At 39.3% G+C, this 21811-nt stretch overlaps 1 protein-coding gene across 5 annotated transcripts in view; it reads right to left on the bottom strand.

The window, feature by feature from the left end:
• Positions 1–21811, bottom strand: part of TOGARAM1 (TOG array regulator of axonemal microtubules 1) — a 108543-nt gene that overhangs the window by 12652 nt on the left and 74080 nt on the right. For 4 of the 5 annotated variants that reach the window (XM_023222635.1, XM_023222636.1, XM_023222634.1 and 1 more), the window contains 5 exons: positions 21300–21405; positions 20229–20464; positions 18590–18748; positions 12664–12790; positions 10469–10587 (listed from right to left, as the gene is read on the bottom strand). In XM_023222635.1, the coding sequence (XP_023078403.1) occupies positions 10469–10587; positions 12664–12790; positions 18590–18748; positions 20229–20464; positions 21300–21405 (747 nt within the window). Of the gene's footprint in view, positions 1–10468; positions 10588–12663; positions 12791–18267; positions 18392–18589; positions 18749–20228; positions 20465–21299; positions 21406–21811 lie in introns of those variants that run through there. The other variant, XM_023222639.1, reaches the window with a different exon arrangement.

Consider the following 21811-nt stretch of genomic DNA (forward strand, 5'->3'; position numbering starts at 1 on the left):
GGGAGGCAGAGGTTGCAGGGAGATCGTGCCACCGTACTCCAGCCTGGATGACAGTGTGAGACTCTGTCTCAAAAAAAAAAAAAAAAATATATATATATATATATATATATATATTTTATGTTTGTCAAATGAGATACTAGTTTATAGCCACTGAAATAATCACAAGTATTGGTAAGGATGTAAAAAAACTGGAACCCTTTTACACTACTGGTGAGATGTAAAATGGTGGCACTTTGGAAAAACTTTCTGCTGGTTATTCAAACAATTAAACATAGAGTTATCATATGATCCAGCAATTCCACTCCTACACATCCAAGAGAGCTGAAAACATATGTCCACAACAAAACCAAACTGATGAATGGATAAACAATGTGTGCTATATCCACATATGGATGAATGGAATAGTATTCACCCATAAAAAGGAATGAAGTATTGATAAATGCTATAACATGGAAGAGCCCTTGACATTTTGATTACAAAAAAAATGGATAAGCCTTAACATAAATCTAAGAAGCCAGTCACAAAAGACCACATATCATATGATTCCCTTTATATGAAATATCCAGAATAAGCAAATCCATAGAAACAGAAGAGAGACAGCCTAGGGTTGGGGAAGGCAACATTGTTGAGAAATGGGGAATGACTGCTAATAAGTATGAGATTTCTTTTAAGGTGACAAAAATATTCTAAAATTGTGATGACAGCTACACAACTCATTGAATATACAGATGCTCTTTGATTTGCAATGGAGTTACATCCTGATAAACCCATTGTATGTTGAAAATATCTTAAGTCAAAAATGCATTCAATACATCTAACCTACTGAACATCATAGCTTAGTCTAGCCTACCTTAAACGTGTTCAGAACACTTACATTATCCTATACTGCGGCAAATAATCTAACACAAAGCCTATTTTATAATGAATAATTTGTTGAATATTATACTGAAAGTAAAAACAGAATGATTGTATGAATACTCAAAGTAGTTTATACTGTACTACATGCATACTGCTTTTGCACCATTGTAAAGCTGAAAAATCATAAGTTGAACCATCCTAAGTTGGGTGCCATCTGTACTAAAAAACATTGAATTGCATGCCTTAGATAGAAGAATTATATAGTAGGTGAATTACATCTCCATAACACTGTAATTTAAAGAAAGACATACCATGCAAATCTTCTATCAAAAGAAAACTAATATGGTCTACTAACATAGACTTCAAGACAAAGAATATTACCAGAGATAAAGGTACTTCATAATGACAAAAGGACCAATTTATCAGAAAGTCACAACTATCCTCAATGTATTTAAATGTAATCACAGTGGATCAAAATACATGAAGCAAAAAGTGATACAACAGAAAGTATAAATAAATCCACCAATACGTTGGGGATGTCAATACTCCTATCTCAGCAATTGATAGAACAAGTAGAAAAAAATCAGTAAGATTATAGAACACTGGAATCACAACCGACTTAACCTAACTGACATTGTATAGAATATTACATTCAACAAGAGCAGAATGTACCTTCTTCCAAGTAGATATAAAATAGTCACTAATATAGAACACATGCTGGCCCATAAAACAAGTCTCAAGAAGTTTAAAAGAACTAGAATCCTGTGGAGCATGTTCAGTGACACAGCAGAACTAAATTTAAAATCATTAACAAAACGATATTTAGAAAATCTCCAAATATTTGAAAATTAAACACACTTCTAAATAGCACCTGTATTGAAGAAGAAACCACAAGGGTATCATTCAGCATTATCCCAATACCAAATCCAAAGACATTTTAAGACAAGAAAACTAAAGACCTCATGATTATAAACACAAAAATACTCAAATAATTTTAGTAAATTAAAACCAGTAATATATTAAAAATATGACACATCATCATCACCAAGTGGGGCAAATGCAAGGAATACAAGTTATCATTTTTAACATTTAACATAATTCACAACAGCAGCCATCAAAAAGGATGAGCTCATGTCCTTTTTTTTTTTTTTTTTTTTTTTGAGATGGAGTCTCGCTCTGTCACCCAGGCTGGAGTGCTGTGGCCGGATCTCAGCTCACTGCAAGCTCCGCCTCCTGGGTTCACGCCATTCTCCTGCCTCAGCCTCCTGGGTAGCTGGGACTACAGGGGCGCCGCCACCTCGCCCGGCTAGTTTTTTGTAGTTTTTAGTAGAGACGGGGTTTCACCGTGTTAGCCAGGATGGTCTCGATCTCCTGACCTCGTGATCTGCCCGTCTCAGCCTCCCAAAGTGCTGGGATTACAGGCTTGAGCCACCGCGCCCGGTCTGAGTTCACGTCCTTTGTAGGGACATGAATGAAGGTGGAAACCATCATTCTGAGCAAACTATTGCAAGGACAGAAAACCAAACACTGCATGTTCTCACTTATAGGTAGGAATTGAACAATGAGAACACCTGTACACAGGATGGGGAACATCACACACCAGGGCCTGCTGTGGGGTGGGGGGAGGGGGGAGGGACAGCATTAGGGGATATACCTAATGTAAATGATGAGTTAATGGGTGCAGCACACCAACATGGCACATGTATCCATATGTATCAAAGCTGCACGTTGTGCACATGTACCCTAGAACTTGAAGTATAATAATAAAAAAAAAATAATTCACAATAGTAACAAAATAAAAAAAGAATTATCTTAATAGATGTTGGAAGGGCATTTGAGAAAAATTCAACACCCATTCATGATTAAAAACTCACAAACTAGAAGGGAACTTAATTAATTTGATAAAGAGCTTTCTATGAAACCTACAGCTAATATCATACGCAATGGAGAAATGCTGAACATTTTGTCCCAAAGACCAGGAATGAGGTAAAGATGTCTGTTATTACTTCTATTTAACATTAGATTTGATATTCTAACCAGTACAGTATTAAGGTAGGAAAAATAAACTAGAAGCACACAGATTTGAAAGGAGGAAATAAAATACAAGAAGATCCTGGAGAATCATGTGCTGACAGAAAGTAAATAGATGGCCGGGCGCGGTGGGAGGCCGAGACGGGTGGATCACGAGGTCAGGAGATCGAGACCATCCTGGCTAATACGGTGAAACCCCGTCTCTACTAAAAAATACAAAAAAACTAGCCGGGCGACGAGGCGGGCGCCTGTAGTCCCAGCTACTCGGGAGGCTGAGGCAGGAGAATGGCGTGAACCCGGGAGGCGGAGGTTGCAGTGAGCTGAGATCCGGCCACTGCACTCCAGCCTGGGCGGCAGAGCAAGACTCCGTCTCAAAAAAAAAAAAAAAAAAAAGAAAGTAAATGGATGGGGCATGTTGTAAAAGCACACCAGCCAACCTGAAGGAACTCCTAAAGCTAGAACCATTTGAAGAGGGAAATAATGGCAGTATTCGATTATACCCCACAGAATAAAATAGAAATCCATTAGTCTTCACGAATATAAATGAATATTTGCATAAATAAACATATGAAGGAAATGGAACAGTTTTTCTGTAAAGAAAAAAAAAATCAACCAATGAATGTAGAAGAAATCAGGAAAACAGATCATTATTAGGCAAAAAAACGTGTACTAATTGCTATAGGCAAAAATCTCTCAGTGGTGGATAAAACTAGTGGGCTATGTATGATGAGAAATAGGATATTTACACACTCTCAAAGTTTCCAAAGATATATATTAATTACAAAGGGAAAAACAGTACAGTGCCTAGCAGAAACCACCATAAGCTAATAATCAAAGTTAATGTTATCAGTAGTAAGACATAACAACATCATGTACCTTGTGATGTAATACAGTGAAAACAGTACAACATCACTTCTGTGGTGTTCTTGCATAACTTCCATCTAATTGTGAGAAAATATCAGATAAACCCAACTTGAGAAATATCTATGAAATAAGTGTTTGGAAAAGGCCTCCCACACAGTATGCTCTGCATAGATATTAAGAAAGCATTTTTTAATGGGTTCCAAAAAACATTTTTTGATCAAGATATCTGATCCAGGATCTTATGAGATTATATAATATCAAGGTAGAAAAACTGCCAATTCTTATTTAGTAGGTCTGGAAGGAGCATAACATTTTGCATTTCTGGCTGGGTACGGTGGCTCATGTCTGTAATCCTAGCACTTCTGGAGGCCGAGGTGGGTGAATCACCTGAGGTCGAGAGTTCAAGACCAGTCTGGCCAACATGGTGAAATCCTGTCTCTACTAAAAATACAAAAATTAGCGGGATATGGTGGCACACACCTGTAGTCCCGGCTACTTAGGAGGCAGGAGAATCACTTGAATGCAAGAGGCAGAGGTTGTAGTGAGCTGAGATCTTGCCATTGCACTCCAGCCTGGGCGACAGAGTAAGACTCTGTCTCAAAAAAATAAAAAACTAAAAAAAAAAAAAAGGCCAGGCGCGGTGGCTAATGCCTGTAATCCCAGCACTTTGGGAGGCCAAGGCAGGCGAGTCACGAGGTCAGGAGATCGAGACCATCCTAGCTAACACAGTGAAACCCCGTCTCTACTAAAAATACAAAAAAAAAAAAAAAAAAAAAATTTAGCCAGGCATGGTAGCAGGCGCCTGTAGTCCCAGCTACTCGGGAGGCTGGGGCAGGAGAATGGCATGAACTGGGAGGTGGAGCTTGCAGTAAGTTGAGATGGCGCCACTGCACTCCAGCCTGGGCAACAGAGCAATACTCTTGTCTCCAAAAAAAAAAAAAAAATTGCATTTCTAAAAAGCTCCTAGGTGATGCCAATGTGGCTGTTTTGTGGGCTGTACTTAAAATATTAAGGCCCCAAAGCATATATTTTCACATACATCTTTATTTTTTATAAAAGTCATTATTTTAGTTTATGAAATATTTCAAAGATATACAAATACAGAAAATATGACAGATACCTATGTATACTATGAATACTATGTATTTGTGTACTTTTTCAATAGAGTTTTTTTTTCTTTTTTTTTTTGTTTTTGTTTTGCTCTGTTTTGTTTTGTTTTGTTTTGAGACAGAGTCTTGTTCTGTCGCCCAGGCTGGAGGGCAATAGAGCGATCTCGGCTCACTGCAACCTCCACCTCCTGGATTCAAGCGATTCTCCTGCCTCAGCCTCCCGAGTACCTGGGATTACAGGGGTGTGCCACCATGCCCAGCTAATATTTTGTATTTTTAGTAGAGACGGGGTTTCTCCATGTTGCCTAGGCTGGTCTGGAACTTCTGAGCTCAGGCAATCAGTCCACCTTAGCCTCCCAAAGTGCTAGGATTACAGGTGCATACCACTGCCCCCAGCCAACAGTGTTTAAAATATATTAAAGCCAGATGTGGTGGCTCATGTCTGTAATCTCGGCAGTTTGGAAAGCTAAGGTGGGAGGATCCCTCAAGCCCAGGAGTTTGAGTCCATCCTGGGCAACATGGTGAAGCACCATCTCCAAAAACAAACAAACAAATATATATATATAAGCCAGGCATGTTGGTGTGCACCTGTGGTCCCAGCTACTCCAGTGGCTGAAACAGAAGGATTGCTTGAACCCAGGAGGTCAAAGCTGTGCTGAGATGTGATCACACCACTGCACTCCAGCCTGGGCAACAGAGAGAGACCTTGTCTCAAAAATAAAGTAAAATAAAATAAAATAAAATATATTTAAAAACAGAAGAGGTCATAGTAATAATTTTAAAATAAGCAAATGTTAATAGACTTTGTCATCACTAGACTGGCCCTATAAGAAATACCCAGGCCGGGTGCGGTGGCTCAAGCCTGTAATCCCAGCACTTTGGGAGGCCGAGACGGGCGGATCACGAGGTCAGGAGATCGAGACCATCCTGGCTAACACGGTGAAACCCTGTCTCTACTAAAAAATAAGAAAAAACTAGCCAGGCGAGGTGGCGGGCGCCTGTAGTCCCATCTACTCGGCAGGCTGAGGCAGGAGAATGGCATGAACCCAGGAGACGGAGCTTGCAGTGAGCTGAGATCCAGCCACTGCATTCCAGCCTGGGCGACAGAGCGAGACTCCGTCTCAAAAAAAAAAAAAAGAAATACCCAAATGGGCCCTAAACGTGGAAACAAAGGTTGATATTTGCTATCATAAGAACATAAGAAAGTATAAAACTCACAGGTCATATAAAGCAATCATATAAAGGAGGAAGAGAAAGGAATCAAATGGCAACAAGACAGAATTCCATCAAACCACAAAAACAGAGAAAAAGAAAGAAACAAATAATTTATAAAACAGGTAGATAACACTTAACAATGTGACAGGAACAAAATCTCACATATCAATATTAACCTTGAATGAAAATGGATTAAATGCTCTACTTAAAAGTTACAGATTGGCAAACTGGATAAAAAACATGATCCAACAATATGCTGCTTATAAAAAACTCACCCCAGCTGAAAAGACACATACAGACTAAAATTAAAGGGGTAGAAAAAGATATTCTACGCTGGGCACAGTGGCTCACGCCTGTAATCCCAGCACTTTGGGAGGCTGAGGCAGACGGATCACGAGGTCAGGAGTTTAAGACCAGCCTGGCCAACAGAGTGAAACCCCGTCTCTACTGAAAATACAAAACTTACCTGGGCATGGTGGCGCGTGCCTATAGTCCCAGCTACTAGGGAGGCTGAGGCAGGAGAATTGCTTGAACCTGGGAAGTGTAGGTTGCAGTGAACTGAGATCGTGTCACTGCACTCCAGCTTGGGCAACAGAGTGAGACATCATCTCAAAAAAAAAAGAAAAAATTCTACACAAATGGAAGCCAAAAGTGATCAGGTGTAGCTATGCTTACATCAGATAACACAACCTTCAAATCAAAAACAGTAAAAAAAAAAGAAGACAAAGAAGGTCATTATATAATGACAAGGGATGAATTCAACAAGAAGCTATAAGAATCCCAAATATATATGCACCCAACACTGGATCACCCAGATTCATAAAACAAATATTTACTAGACCTAAAGAAAGAGACAGCAAAACAATCCTGTTTTGATTGTGGACTTCAACATTCCACTCACAGAACTAGGCAGATTATTGAGACAGAAAATTAACAAAGAAACACTGAACTTAAATTGGACTTTGGACCAAATGGACTTAACAAACATTTACAGAACATTCGACCCCAAAACTGCAGAATATACATCTTTCTCATCAGCACATGGAACATTCTTCAACACAGACCATATGTTAGGTCACATAATAAGTCTTAACAAATTTTTAAAAACTGAAAACAAATCAAATATCTTCTTAGACCACAATGGAATAAAACTAGAAATCAATACCCAGAGGAAATTTAGAAACTATACAAATACATGGAAATTAAACAACATATTCCTGAATGATCATGGAGTAAATGACAAAAATTTAAAACATTTTTTGAAGTACATGAAAAGGGAAACACAACATACCAAAACCTGTGGGATACAACAAAATCAGTGTTAAGAGGGAAGTTTATAGCGTTAAATGCCTACATGAAAAAAGTAGAAAGCACTTTGTGAGGCTGAGACAGGAGGACTGCTTGAGCCCAAGAATTTGAGGCTGCAGTGGGCTATGATGATGCCACTATACTTCATCCTAGGCAACAGAGTGAGACCCTGTCTCTCTCTCTCTCTCTATTAAAAAAAAAAAAAAAAGGAAAAAGATCACAACTTAACATCACATTTCAAGAAACTAGAAAAACCATAACAAACCAAACCCCCAAGGTTAGCTAAAGAAAATAAGTAACAAAGATCAGATGAGAACTAAATGAAATAACCCCCCTATTCCCCAAAATACAAACCATCAATGAATTGAAAAACTGGTTCTTCAAAAAGATAAAATAAATCACTAGCTAGCTTAAGAAAGAAGATCCAAATAAACAAAATCAGAAAGGAGACATTACAACTGATACAACAGAAAAAACAAGGGATCATCAGAGACTATTATGAGCAACTACACTTCCACAAACTAGAAAACCTAGTTTGTGGAATTCCTGGAAACATACACCCTCCCAAGATTGAACCAGGAAGAAACAGAAATCCTGAACAGACCAATGAGTAGTGAGAATGAATCAGTAAGCAAAAAAACCCCACAGGACAAGATGGGTTCACAGTCAAATTCTACCAAATGTACATAAATAAATAAATAAATAAATAAATAAATAAATAAAACAAAAACTTATACCAATCATCCTGAAACTTTCCAAAAATTGGAGGGGGAATCTACCCTAAATTATTCTATGAGGCTAGTATCACCCTGATACCAAAACAAGGCAAAGACACAACAAAAGACAAAAGCCATAGACTAACATCCCTTATAAATATAGATGTAAAAATCCTCAACAAAATACTAGCAACAACAGCACATCAAAAAGATAAAATATCAGGATCAACTGGGTTTTATACCAGGGATGCAAGGATGGTTCAACACACGGAATTAAAAAAATATGATACATCACACAAACATAGCTAAGGACAAAAACCATATGATTATCTCAAAGGAAGCAGAAAAAGCATTTGATAAAATTCATCATCACTTCATGATAAAAATCCTCAACAAACTAGGCACAGAAGGAACATAATAAAGGCCATATACAATAAACCTACAGCCAACATCATACTAAACAGGAGAAAGTTGACAGCATTCCAAGAACTGGAACAAGTCAAAGATGCCCACTTTCACCACTTCTATTCAACCTAGTACTGTAAGTCCTAGATAAAGTAACCATGCAAGAGAAAAAATAAAAGGCACCCGAACTGCAAAAGTTAAATTATCCCTGTTTGCTGATGATATGATCTTACATCTAGAGAACCCCAAAGACTTCACCAAAAGACTCTTAGATTTGATCAACGAATTCAGTGAAGTGTCAAGATACAAAATCAACTTTAAAAAAATCAATAGCATTTCTATATACCAATAAGGAGTAAGCTGAGAAACAAATCAAGAAGGCAATCCCACTTATAATAGCTAAAAAAGAAATAAAATACCTAGGAGTATATTTTTAACCAAGGAGGTAAAAGATATCTACAAGGAAAACTAAAAAACACTGACAAAAGAAGTTGTAGATGACACAAACAAATGGAAAAACATCCCAGGTTCATGGATCAGAATAATTAAAATGACCATCCTGCCAAAAGCAGTCTACAGTTTCAATGCAATCCCTATCAAAATATCAATATCATTTAACACAGACTTACAAAAAACAATCCTAAAACTCATGGCTCACTGAATCTTTTTTTGGGACAAAAAAATAGCCCAAGTAGCCAAAGCAATCTTTTTTTTTTTTTTGAGATAGAGTCCCACTCTTGTTACCCAGGCTGGAATGCAATGGCGCGATCTCAGCTCACTGCAACTTCCACCTCCCGGATTCAAGCAATTCTCCTGCCTCAGCCTCCTGAGTAGATGGGATTATAGGCACCCTCCACCATGCCTGGCTAATTTTTTGTAGTTTTAGTAGAGACAAGGTTTCACTATGTTGGCTAGGCTGGTCTCAAACTCCTGACTTCGAGATCTGCCTGCCTCAGCCTCCCAAAGTGCTGGGATTACAGGTGTGAGCCATGGCGCCCAGCCAGTCAAAGCAACAATGCTACAGGCATCACATTACCTGGCTTCAAATTACACTATAAGGCTGTAAAACCCAAACAAAATGTTACTGGTCTAAAAACAGACACATACATTAATGCAACAGAATAGAGAACCCAGAAATAAAGCCACATATCTACAACCAACTGATCTTTGACAAAGCTGACAAGAACATACATGGAGGAAAGAGCACTCTTTTCAAAAATGGTGCTGGAAAAATTAGATTGCCATATGCAGAATGAAATAATATCTCTCACCTTATATAAAAATCAACTAAATGGATTAAAGACTTAAATTTGGGACCTACATTTATAAAAATACAAGAAGAAAACCTAGGCAGTACTCTTCTGGACACTAGTCTAGGTAAATAATTCATGACTAAAACCTCAAAAGCACAGGTAACAAAAACCACCAGGCCTGGCTAATTTTTGTATTGTTTTGGTAGAGACAGGGTTTCGCCATGTTGCCCAGGCTGATCTCGAACTCCTGAGCTCAAACAATTCTGCCTGCCTCAGCCTCCCAAAGTGCTTGGATTACAGGTGTGAGCCACTATGCCTGGCCTTCCAAATCCTTGTAATGCTTTCATTTTCTTAAGGTTTTTTTTTTTTCCCCTTTAACCTTAATTATGTATTACTTTACAACTAGGGGAAAAAGAAAGGCTATAAATTTTTAAAAAATTAATCAATTGTCCAAAATAGGCCTAACATCGACAAGTTCAATAACACTAAAGTATTCCTAATGTCTAATGCAAATAAAAGCAAGTTGCTGTAAATATATAATTGCCTTATTAAATCTAATTACCTCACACTTTCTGGATCCTGACCAAACTTTCAAAACTCCATTAAATTTTGGCAAATACCCCTGGGGTAGTCTATGAAAACATCCAAATGAGACTACTATCACTAGGGAGTAATTTATCTAATGATGAGGACTATCACATCATCTTACCTTTCAGCTAAATTGAAAGCATCTCTAGAAACAGATGATGATCTTGTATTTCCAACACTGCCAGTATGAGATCGTCTTCCTTTTGCTGAAGGAGTATCTAATGGTATGTCCCCCAAACCCTGCAAGTAAATACAAAATTAGTATGATACAAATTTTAAAACTAGTAGTGAAATAACTTACACAATGTAATTTTCAAAGTAGCCATCATTGATTTTTTAAGATGGAAAGTATTTTAATAATCTGGTATGCTTATGCTTTAAAGAGTATAAAATACATAAAACACCTTGTAGTTAGCAGTAAATTAACAAAATATGTGACTAATGGGAAAATATATATTGACTTATAAAAAACGAATTAAAAACTAAAAATCAATATGCTATATTTTGGGCTGGGTGTGGTGGCTCACGCCAGCATTTTGGAAGGCTGAGGCAGGTGGATCCTCTGAGGTCAGGAGTTAGATACCAGCCTGGCCAACATAGGGAAACCCTGTCTCTACTAAAAGTACAAAAATTAGTTGAGCGTGGTGGTATAATCCCAGCTACTCAGGAGGCTGAGGCAGGAGAATCCCTTGAACCGGGAGCTAGAGGTTGCAGTGAACTAAGATCGCGCCACTGCACTCTAGCCTGAGCAACAGAGCATGACTCTGTTTCAAAAAAATAAATAAAATAATAATATGCTGTATTTTGTAACTACTCTTCTTGAAGCTTAAAATCTATGTAGAACATATGAACACAGTCCATAAATACTGAACACTGTTGTTCCTATGCAACATTAGGAGTGTGAGAATAAACATTTTGATGAGAACTATTTAGAACCTTTCCTGCACTGGAAAGACTCACAGATACAATCTGCTTTGTTTTAGTCAGATTTGTTTTTTGCATGGTTATATTAATAAGTTCTAATATAAACTAAGCTGAAATCTTCAAGTTCAATGGGCAGGAAAAAAAAGCTCTAAAATGTCTACTGCTACATATCTTTTTAATATTATTCCTTCATAAGTGAATCCTTAGCCCAAGGGCATCAGAGAAAAATGACGTAAATTACAATAGAAAAACTTTACTTTATTAAACATATTTTTTAAATAATATATAGATTACGTTTTATATTTTATTTCACTTGGTATTCTCTGAGTCACTCATTTCACAGACATTACTGAATTCCCATTATTTACCAAGACGATAAGACATGGCACGGCTGGGGGCGTTGGCTCATGCCTGTAATCCCAGCACTTTGAGAGGCTGAGGCAGGCAAATAACCTGAGGTCAAGAGTTCAAGACCAGCCTGGCCAACATGGCGAAAACCCCGTCTCTACTAAAAAATATAAAAAATTAGCTGGGCATGGTGGCGGGTGCCTATAATCCCAGCTACTCAAGAGGTTGAGGCAGGAGAATCAATTGAACTCGAGAGGTAGAGGTTGCAGTGAGTCGAGATCATGCCACTGCACTCTAGCCTGGTGACAGAGCAAGACTCTGTCTCAAAAAAACAAAAACAAAAACAAAGACATGGCACTTACCCTCAAGGAGCTCCCTATAAATGTTCTGCAGTGTGGTAATAGCTCTAATAGTGGAACATACAAGGTAAATAAAGCAGGGACTAAGCATAGTAAACATTATTATCCTCATTTTATAAAGTGAGAATTCTAGTTAGAGAAATGAAGAGGCACGCGTAAGTTACACAGTTGCTAACAGAGCTGCGATTCAAACCCATGTCTTGTTAACTCCAATAAGCCAAACTATATTCTACCAAACATCAAACTTCTGTTCAATAAACATTTACTTCCAAGGCTTGACAATATGTATGTCTACCTAGTATTCTAGTTGTTGAAATGCTATTGCAGATATAGTCCAAATGATTAACAGAGAAATAATCAAATAAATAATTATTCCTATCCTTTACCTGGATGTAAAAACAAGCTTTGCTGGTGAAACCCCGTCTCTACTAAAAAATACAAAAAACTAGCCAGGTGAGGTGGCGGGCGCCTGTAGTCCCAGCTACTTGGGAGGCTGAGGCAGGAGAATGGCATAAACCCGGGAGGCAGAGCTTGCAGTGAGCTGAGATCCGGCCACAGCACTCCAGCCCGGGCGACAGAGCGAGACTCTGTCCCAAATAAATAAATAAATAAATAAATAAATAAATAAATAAATAAACAAGCTTTGTTTATAAAGTTGTTTATAAAACAAACGTTTTCCACATACCTTTTGCTGTAAGTTTCTAACAGAGTCCTTAATATATGGCAAATCTTTAGACGGAACATACTTTTCAAGCATTTTTTCAAAGTTAGGATGACACATCATGAAGAACAGCATCTTTCGACCATAGTACCTATGAGTATTTGAAAAATAGGCATACTACTTTTTAGACATTAACAAGCTCAGTTTCTGACCTTAGATGCATTGTTTTCAATAGAAAAAAACAAAACTATCAAACATCAAGATTACCATCCCTATTTTAAGTAACCACCAAAATATAGATATCCTAACTGTATAGGATGTCCTAGAGGGTACAGATGGTCCCCAACTTACAACGGTTTGACTTATAATTTTTCAACTTTTAATAGTGTGAAAGAGATATGATTCTGTGGAAACCATACTTCAAATTTTGATTTTTTCCATGGCTAGTCACATGCAGTATGACACTCTCTTGAGATGCTGGGCAGCAGCAGCGAGCCACAGCTCCCAGTCAGCCATGTGATCACCATACTCGACAATGTACTGTATTGCCAGATGATTCTGTCCAAGCGTAGACTAATGTAAATGTTCTCAGCATGTTTAAGGTAAGGCTTGGCTATGTTATGATGCTTGGTAGGTTAGATGTATTAAATATACTTTTGGCTTATGATAATACCTATTCATGATGGGTTGTGGGGATATAACCTCATCGTAAGTTAAGAAGCATCTGTGACCAGGCGCAGTGGCTCACGCCTGTAATCCCAGCACTTTGGGAGGCTGAGGTGGGTGGATCACAAGGTCAGGAGTCCGAGATCAGCCTGGCCAACATGGTGAAACTCCATCTCTACTAAAAAAATACAAAAATTAGCCGGACCTGGTGGCGCGCTCAGGTAATCCCAGCTGAGGATTTAGGAGGCTATTTAGGAGGCTGAGGCAGGAGAATCATTTGAATCCAGGAGGTGGAGGTTACAGTGAGCCGAGATCACGCCACTGCACTCCAGCCTGGGCAATAGAGAGAGACTCCTTCTCAAAAAAAAAAAAAAAAAAAAAAAAAAAGAGGCATCTTTTGGGATGCTCCCATAATCCCCTTTTAAAGTCACTGTCTTCAAATCCTTCTGCCATGCGCCAGATGGAGAAACGAAAGCTCTGATTCTATTTTTCAGGCACCCCAAGGTCCATATCAATACTGCTGTTTGGAAGAACTGTGAAGTTTGTCTCTGTTCTGGGCTCCTTGCCCACTGACCATTTGCTGTCCACCTACTGGCCAGAGGTTCTGGCCTGAGTCAACCCTCCCTAGGTCCTATATTTCTCACTCTCTGTTTTTCCCTAGCCAAAACTTGCCAGGGTTCCGATTCTTCAAAATCCTATTCTTTACTACCGAAAATACACCCAAGGTTCGTTGATAAATTGTGGCTGATTTGTTAATAAAAGTAATAATCTCAAAAACTAGGTTTTCATATTTATATGAATTTTAAAATAATCATCTTAGCATAATACTTTAAGCCCAATGATTCTAATGGTGGAAATTCAGATATCATGGAAGTGCATACTGGAGATATTTTAGCACACAGATATCTTATACTACTTCAAAATAGTACCACACTATTCATCTTCAAGGAGGCCGGGCCCTAAAATAAATTAGTTACACTTTTACTCACAACTTGGAATACATGGCACAAAAAGAACCAGAGAAGAGGCTGGGTGTGATGGCTCATGCCTGTAATCCCAGCACTTTGGGAGGCCAAGGCAGGCAGATCACTTGAGGCCAGGAGTTAGAGACCCAGCCTGGCCAACATGGCGAAACCCCGTCTCTACTAAAAATAGAAACATTAGCCAGGCGTGGTGGCACATGCCTGTAATCCCAGCTACTCAGGAGGCTGAGGCATGAGAATCGCTTGAACCTGGGAGCTGGAGGCTGCAGTGAACCGAGATCGCACCACTGCACTCCAGCCTGGGTAACAGAGTCTTGGAAAAAAAATAATAATAATAAAGGAACGAGAAAAAGGCAGGCTGTTGTGGGGTTTTGTGGATGGGGGGATACAGGATGATCTTAAGACCACCTGTCTTGACCAGGTGCAGTGGCTTACACCTATAATCCCAGCACTTTGAGAGGACAAGGTGGGTGGACTGCTTGAGCCCAAGAGTTCAAGACCAGCTTCAGCAATACGGCAAAACCCCATCGCTACAAAAAATACAAAACTTAGCCAGGCATGGTGGCACGCGCCTGTAGTCCCAGCTACTCGGGAGGCTGAGGTGGGAGGATCACTTGAGCTCAAGAGGCTGAGGTAGCAGTGAGCCGAGATTATACCACTGTACTCCATCCTGGGCTACAGAGCAAGACCCTGTCTCCAAATAGAAAAAAATCACATATCTCAACCTGAACCCCTTCAAATGTAATGAAATTGCAGAAAGAGAAGTGATGTCAGAGAATCAATATTACCTTTCTCCACAACCAGAATAAGGTCTATATCCAGATAAGTAGCTCCTAATCTGTTACATTTTCAAGGGCAATTCTAATGTTTAGCCTGGAATGTTAAGCACTCTATTATACGGGCCCAATGGTCTATTACATGGTCTATTATACGGGCCCAAGGTCTATTATACGGGCCCAATGACATAAGAAAGGCTAAAACACACAAGTAAGCGGAGACCAGGGACACAAAATGTGAGAAATACAAAACTCGGAAATTAATTGTAACCATTTTGTAATTTTAAATAAGAATCTAAGAAATGACAAAATGGGCTAGAAAGAATTACTATGCCATTAAGGAAACGTTAAGTAAAGAAGCACACAAGATGGACATTAAGAAATCTTTTTTTTTTTTTTAACAAGGTGATAGAGAGGGAGAAAAGAACATCTTTTGTTCCTGACTAGCCTATCATGATCTAACCCTCTTGAATTTTTTTGAATATTAATGTGATATGCGGAACTTTAAAATGGTTCCCCAAAGAGGTCCTGCTTCAATCCCTAAAATTTGTGAATATAATAAGATATCACTCCCAAGATTACGTTATATCACATAACACAGTTAACCTTAAAGTAATGACATGATCTGGTGGAATTAATCTAATAAAATGAGCCCTTAAAAGCAGAGAGCTTTCTGGCCGGGTGCAGTGGCTCACACCTATAATCCCAGCACTCTGGGAGGCCAAGGCAGGCGGATCATGAGGTCAGGAGATCGAGACCGTCCTGGCTAACACGGTGAAACCCCATGTCTACCAAAAATACAAAAAATTAACCAGGTGTGGTGGCAGGTGCCCGTAGTCCCAGCTACACGGGAGGTTGAGGCAGGAGAATCGCTTGAACCTGGAAGGCGGAGCTTGCAGTGAGGCAAGATCACGCCACTGCACTCCAACCTGTGTAACAGAAAAAGACTCTGTCTCAAAAAAAAAAAAAAAAAAAAGCAGATAGCTTTCTTTCTGTGAGTGGTAGAAAAAGAGGAAGTCTAAAAGATCCTATGAAGGGGAGCTCAACTTGTTATTGCTGGCTTAAAAACAGAGGAGGGCTGCATGCAAAGAAATGTGAGTAGTGTTAAGAAGCTGAGCAAGGATCCTCACTGACAGCCGGCAAGGAAATGCAGACCTCAGTCTTTTTTTTTTTTTTTTTTTGAGAAGTTTGTCTCTGTCCTGGGCTCCTTGCCCATTGACCATTTGCTGTCCACCTACTGGCCAGATGTTCTGGCCTGAGTCAACCCTCTGTCTCACTCTGTCGCCCAAGATGGAGTAAAATAGTGTGATCTCAACTCACTGCAACCTCCACTTCCAGAGTTCAAGCAATTCTCCTGCTTCAGCCTCCTGAATAGCTAGGATTATAGGCACACACCACCACGCCCAGCTAATTTTTGTATTTTTAACAGAGATGGGGTTTCATCATGTTGTTCAGGCTGGTCTCGAACTCCTGACCTCAGCTCCTCCACCCGACTCCACCTCCCAAAGTGCTGGGATTATAGGTGTGAGCCACCACGCCCAGCTGACCTCAGTCTTATAACCACAAGGAATTGAATTTGGCAAAGCCCAGCACTGCTATCACCTTGATTTTGACCTTCTGAAACCATAGGCAGTGAAGTGAGGTGAGCCATGCCAGACTTCTAACCTAAAGAACTGTAAGCCAAAAAATGTGGGTTATCTTAAGCTCCCACATTTGTGTTAAACTTTATACAGCAATGGAAAACTAATATATTTACTTTCTGTATTATCTTTAGGTATAATGAGTTCCATAATATTAACTCCAGATACCTAAAGTAACGAACATCTTTGTCTTAAAATGTTAAACATTTTATATACTTCTTCACTTTAATCTTTATGACTCAAATTCTTTCAAAAAATGACTATTATTAATAAATTTTGGGGGGGGGATGTAGTCTCACTCTGTCTCTAGGCTGGAGGGCAGTGGCTGAAGAGATTCTCCTGCCTCAGCCTCCCGAGTAGCTGGGACTATAGGCAAGTGCCGCCACGCCCAGCTAATTTTTGTATTTTTAGTAGAGATGGGGTTTCACCATGTTGGCCAGAATGGTCTCAATCGCTTGACCTTGTGAGTCACCCGCCTTGGCCTCCCAAAGTACTGGGATTACAGGTGTGAGCCACCACAACTGGCCTTTTTTTTTGAGATGGAGTCTGGCTCTGTTTCTCAGGCTGGAGTGCAGTGGCACGATCTGAGCTCACTGCAACCTCCACCTCCCAGGTTCATGTGATTCTCCTGCCTCAGCCTCCTGGGTAGCTGGGATTACAGGCATGTGCCACCATGCCTGGCTAATTTTTATATTTTCAGTAGAGGCGGGGTTTTGCCATGTTCATGGGCTGGTCTCAAACTCCTGACCTCAGGTGATCTAGCCACCTCTGCCTCCCAAAGTGCTGGGATTACAGGTGTGAGCCACCACACCCGGCCATATATCATTACTATAAAAAGTTCAGATTTTATATGGAACATTACTGGTCACCTAGTCCACACTTCCTAATTTTATAGACATGGAAACAGAGACTAACAGAAATTAAGTAACTTGCTTAAGGACAATGATGGGGACTAGAAATTTAACATAAGCATCTGACTACATCCAAAATTTTTGTCACCATCATAGCCATTATACCATCCACATCTTAATTATTGTGCTTTCTCTGACTGTTCTTAAACTTCATAAAATTGTTTTTCCAGTACAACCATCAGAAATTTGTGTAGTTTCCAGACTGCAGATATCTCATGTTTCGTGGAATAATATATTGTTACGCATAATCCTGTATTTTTCTTTTTTCTTTTTTTTTTTTTTTGAGACAGGGTCTCGCTCTGTTGCCCAGGCTGGAGTGCAATGGCACAATCTCAGCTCACTACAACATTCGCCTCCCGGGTTCAAGCAATTCTCCTGCCTCAGCCTCCCAAGTAGCTGAGATTACAGGTGCCTGCCACCACGCCCGGCTAATTTTATTGTATTTTCAGTAGAGATGGGGTTTCACCATGTTGGCCAGGCTGGTTCTTGAACTGCTGACCTCGTGATCCGCCCACCTCGGCCTTCCAAAGTGCTGGGATTACAGGCGTGAGTCACCACGCCCAGCCCTATTCCTGCATTTTTCATGTGTACCTATTTCCTTGATTTTACCTGATTGCTTGGAAAATATATCATTTTCCCCTAAATGCATTACCTTACATTTGCCCATAATGTAGTTCTTCTGCCACTTTTCTGCCCACTCATACAGTCTTGTGCCGTTTTCATGAAGTTCATCCCTGTGACTTGGCATCTCACTACCCAGAAGTATGTAGTGTCATCTGTAAATTTGGAGAATTCACTGTGCACTCCCTCAAGAATATTTACAATCCGGTTAAATAAGACCATCCCCCAGCACCAATCCCTGGGGACCCCACTTCTCCATTTAGAAAATGTTCATTCTTTTTTAAACTTTCTTTCCTTTCCTACTTTTAAGCCCTTATTAATAATAGATTTAGCCAACATTAGCAGATATTCACCTGGTTTCTTGTGAACTGTCTTGAGCAAACTTAGCAGCAGCTGGTAATATACGTTCAGCCATATCCTTTGTTGCAGATAAAATACGTTCTGGTTCCATAAATTCCAATACATCTGATAAATGCTGGGCTGTACACCTTCTTACAGCAATGTGTAAATGGCTACAAGGAGACATGATCAATTAATACAGAGTTGTTATATAAACTATTCTCCAAAGATCTATGGATCTATGCTTTTGTTTGTTTGTTTGTTTTGTTTTGTTTTTGTTTTTTGGGACAGGGTCGTGCTCTGTCACTTAGGCTGGAATGCAGTGATGCAATCATGGCTTACTGCAGCTTCGACCTCCTGGGTTCAAGTGATCCTCCTGCCTCAGCCTCCCAAGTAGCTGAGGCCACAGGCATGTGCCACCATACCCAGTTAATCTGATTTTATTTTTAGTACAGATGAGGTCTCACTATGTTGCCCAGGCTGGTCTCGAACTTCTGGGCTCAAGGGATCTTCTCACCTTGGCCTCCCAAAGTGCTGGGATTATAGGTGAGAGCCACCACATGAGGCCAAAGATCAATCCTAAAGTTAAATGATTTAACAGCTCCTCAACAATCATCCTGTGAGTCTGAAATGTCAAATTATTTGCATTACTTATCCCTTCCTCAAAAGTTAAAAGCAAAACAAAACAGACATTTAGTTATAGCTCTATGAATGTAAATAACATTATTGGAATAACAATAGGGTAACATTATTACAATAACTTTTATTGAGCTAAAAGTAGATCTACCATTTGATCTAGCAATCCCACTACTTGGTATCTACCCAAACGAAAAGAAGTCATTATGTGAAAAAGAAACTTGCACATATATGTTTATAGCAACAAAATTCAAAATTACAAAGATGTAGAACCAACATAAGTGCCCACGGACTAATCAGTGGATAAAGAAAATGGTGTGTATATATATATATATAAAGAGAGAGAGAGAAATACTACCCAGCCATTAAAATGAATTAAATAGTGTCTTTTGCAGAAACTTGTAAGGAGCTGGAGGCCATTATTATTCTAAGTGAAATAACACAGGTGTAAAACACCAAAAACGGTATGTTCTCACCTATAAGTGGCAGCTAAGTTATGAGTATGCAAAGCCATACAGGGTGATATATATATAATGAACTATATATAATGAACTTTAGAGAAAGAAGGAGAGCAGGAGGGGGTGAGGCATAAAAACTACACATTAGGTACAATGTACACTACTCAAGTGATGGGTGCACAAAAATCTCAGAATTCACTATTATACAATTCACCCATGTAACAAAAAAACCACTTGTACCCCAAAAGCTACTGAAACAAAAATTAATAAAAAAATAATAATAACTGTAAGGCTCCTAAAGCCAAATTGCCTAGATGATTTTGTGTGGCAGATATTTTGCTAGGTGCCCAACACAAGAAGTATACATATTCTATGACAAAAATAATAACATTATTCTTTTCATATTCAGCATGTAGTATAATGCTTATCTCATAGGAACTTTTTAATAAATGTTTTTTGACCAATATAATACTAAGATTTGCTTGTTTCTTTTCTACACTCCTGATTGCAACATTTCATTTTTAGTTTAAAGACATTTCAAGGTCATTTTGAACATTACCTTTGTCCACCATTGATAAGAGAAACAACTGCACGTGCAGGAGTTACATTATTAACCATAGCTCTCAATGCTTTGTCAACATCTTCTCTTATAAATGTATTTGATTCACCAGCCTTCTGCAACAAAACTTTTACTGTGGTATCTAGCTCTTGATCCATGCTCTTTTTCAAGTAAGTGAAAAGATCACTTAAACAGACCACAGCAGCACGAGAAACTCCAGAACGTAAATTTTTCACCTAAAAAAAAATTTCAAAATGTGCATTTTGCTGATATTCTGCAAGAAAATCACTAATTATAACTTGGAAAGGAATTTTACAATTTTTTTTTTTTGAGTTAGAGTCTCGCTCTGTCGACTAGGCTGGAGTGCAGTAGCTTGATTTCAGCTCACTGTAACTTCTGCCTCTCAGGTCCAAGCAATTTTCATGCCTCAGCCACCTGAGTAGCTGGGATTACAGGTGCACACCACCATGCCCAGCTAATTTTTGTATTTTTAGTCCAAATGGGGTTTTGCCATGCTGGGCAAGCTGGTCTTGAACTCCTGGCTTCAAGTAACATATCTTAAGCCGGGCATGGTGGCTTATACCTGTAATCCCAGCACTTTGGGAGGCCAAGGTGGGTGGATCACCAGGTCAGAAGATCAAGACCAGCCTGGCTAACAGGGTCAAACCACATCTCTACTCAAAATACAAAATTTAGCCAGGCGTGGTGGCATGTGCCTGTAATCCCAGCTACTTGGGAGACTGAGGCAGGAGAATCTCTTGAACCTAGGAGGAGAAGGTTGCAGTGACCCGAGATCGCACCACTGCACTCCAGCCTGGGCGACAGAACAAGACTCCATTTCAAAAACAAACAAAACCCCACATGTTAATATATATTATCTTTAGTCCTAAGAATCAACATCTATTAAGTTTCTCTTAATGTTGCAAATTAAGACACGGACTAGTTTAATTAAATACAAGCCTTTTATATCATGTGGTACAGAGTTGTTTAAACATTTTAAAGGTCAAATAAACAGCATATTTATCCTTTGTTATTCTAACAATCCTTAACTCATCTGAAAAATAAGTTTACCTCTTGAACAACTGAAAAATTTGTTTCATGCAACTTTGTGTTCAGTATCTCAGAATGAAAAGCAGCTAAGCATCTAATAAAATTCAGTCCCTCAATTTTCTTCTCCCTATGGGAAAAAGAAATGACAAGATCATTCGTTAGATAGGACTCAACTGGAACAGGATCACAAATGTCTTCTTTTCTGTGTATGGAATATTGCCAATGAAGAGGTTCAGAAAGGTGAGAAAGGCTCAGATGAAAACTTTGAGTTTAGTAGAGGTTGGTTCATGAGTTTGAGGGAAAGAAGCCATCTCCATAATACAAAAGTGTAATGTGGGCTGGGCGCGGTGGCTCACACCTGTAATACCGGCACTTTGGGAGGCCAAGGTGGGCGGATCTAGAGGTCAGGAGTCCGAGACCAGCCTGGCCAACATGGTGAAACCCCATCTCTGCTAAAAATGCAAAAATTAGCTGGGTGTGGTGGTGGACACCTGTAATTCCAGCTACTCAGGAGGCTGAGGCAGGAAAATCAC

The sequence above is a fragment of the Piliocolobus tephrosceles genome, chromosome 6 (genome assembly GCF_002776525.5).
Source record: "Piliocolobus tephrosceles isolate RC106 chromosome 6, ASM277652v3, whole genome shotgun sequence".
Lineage (NCBI taxonomy): Eukaryota > Metazoa > Chordata > Mammalia > Primates > Cercopithecidae > Piliocolobus > Piliocolobus tephrosceles.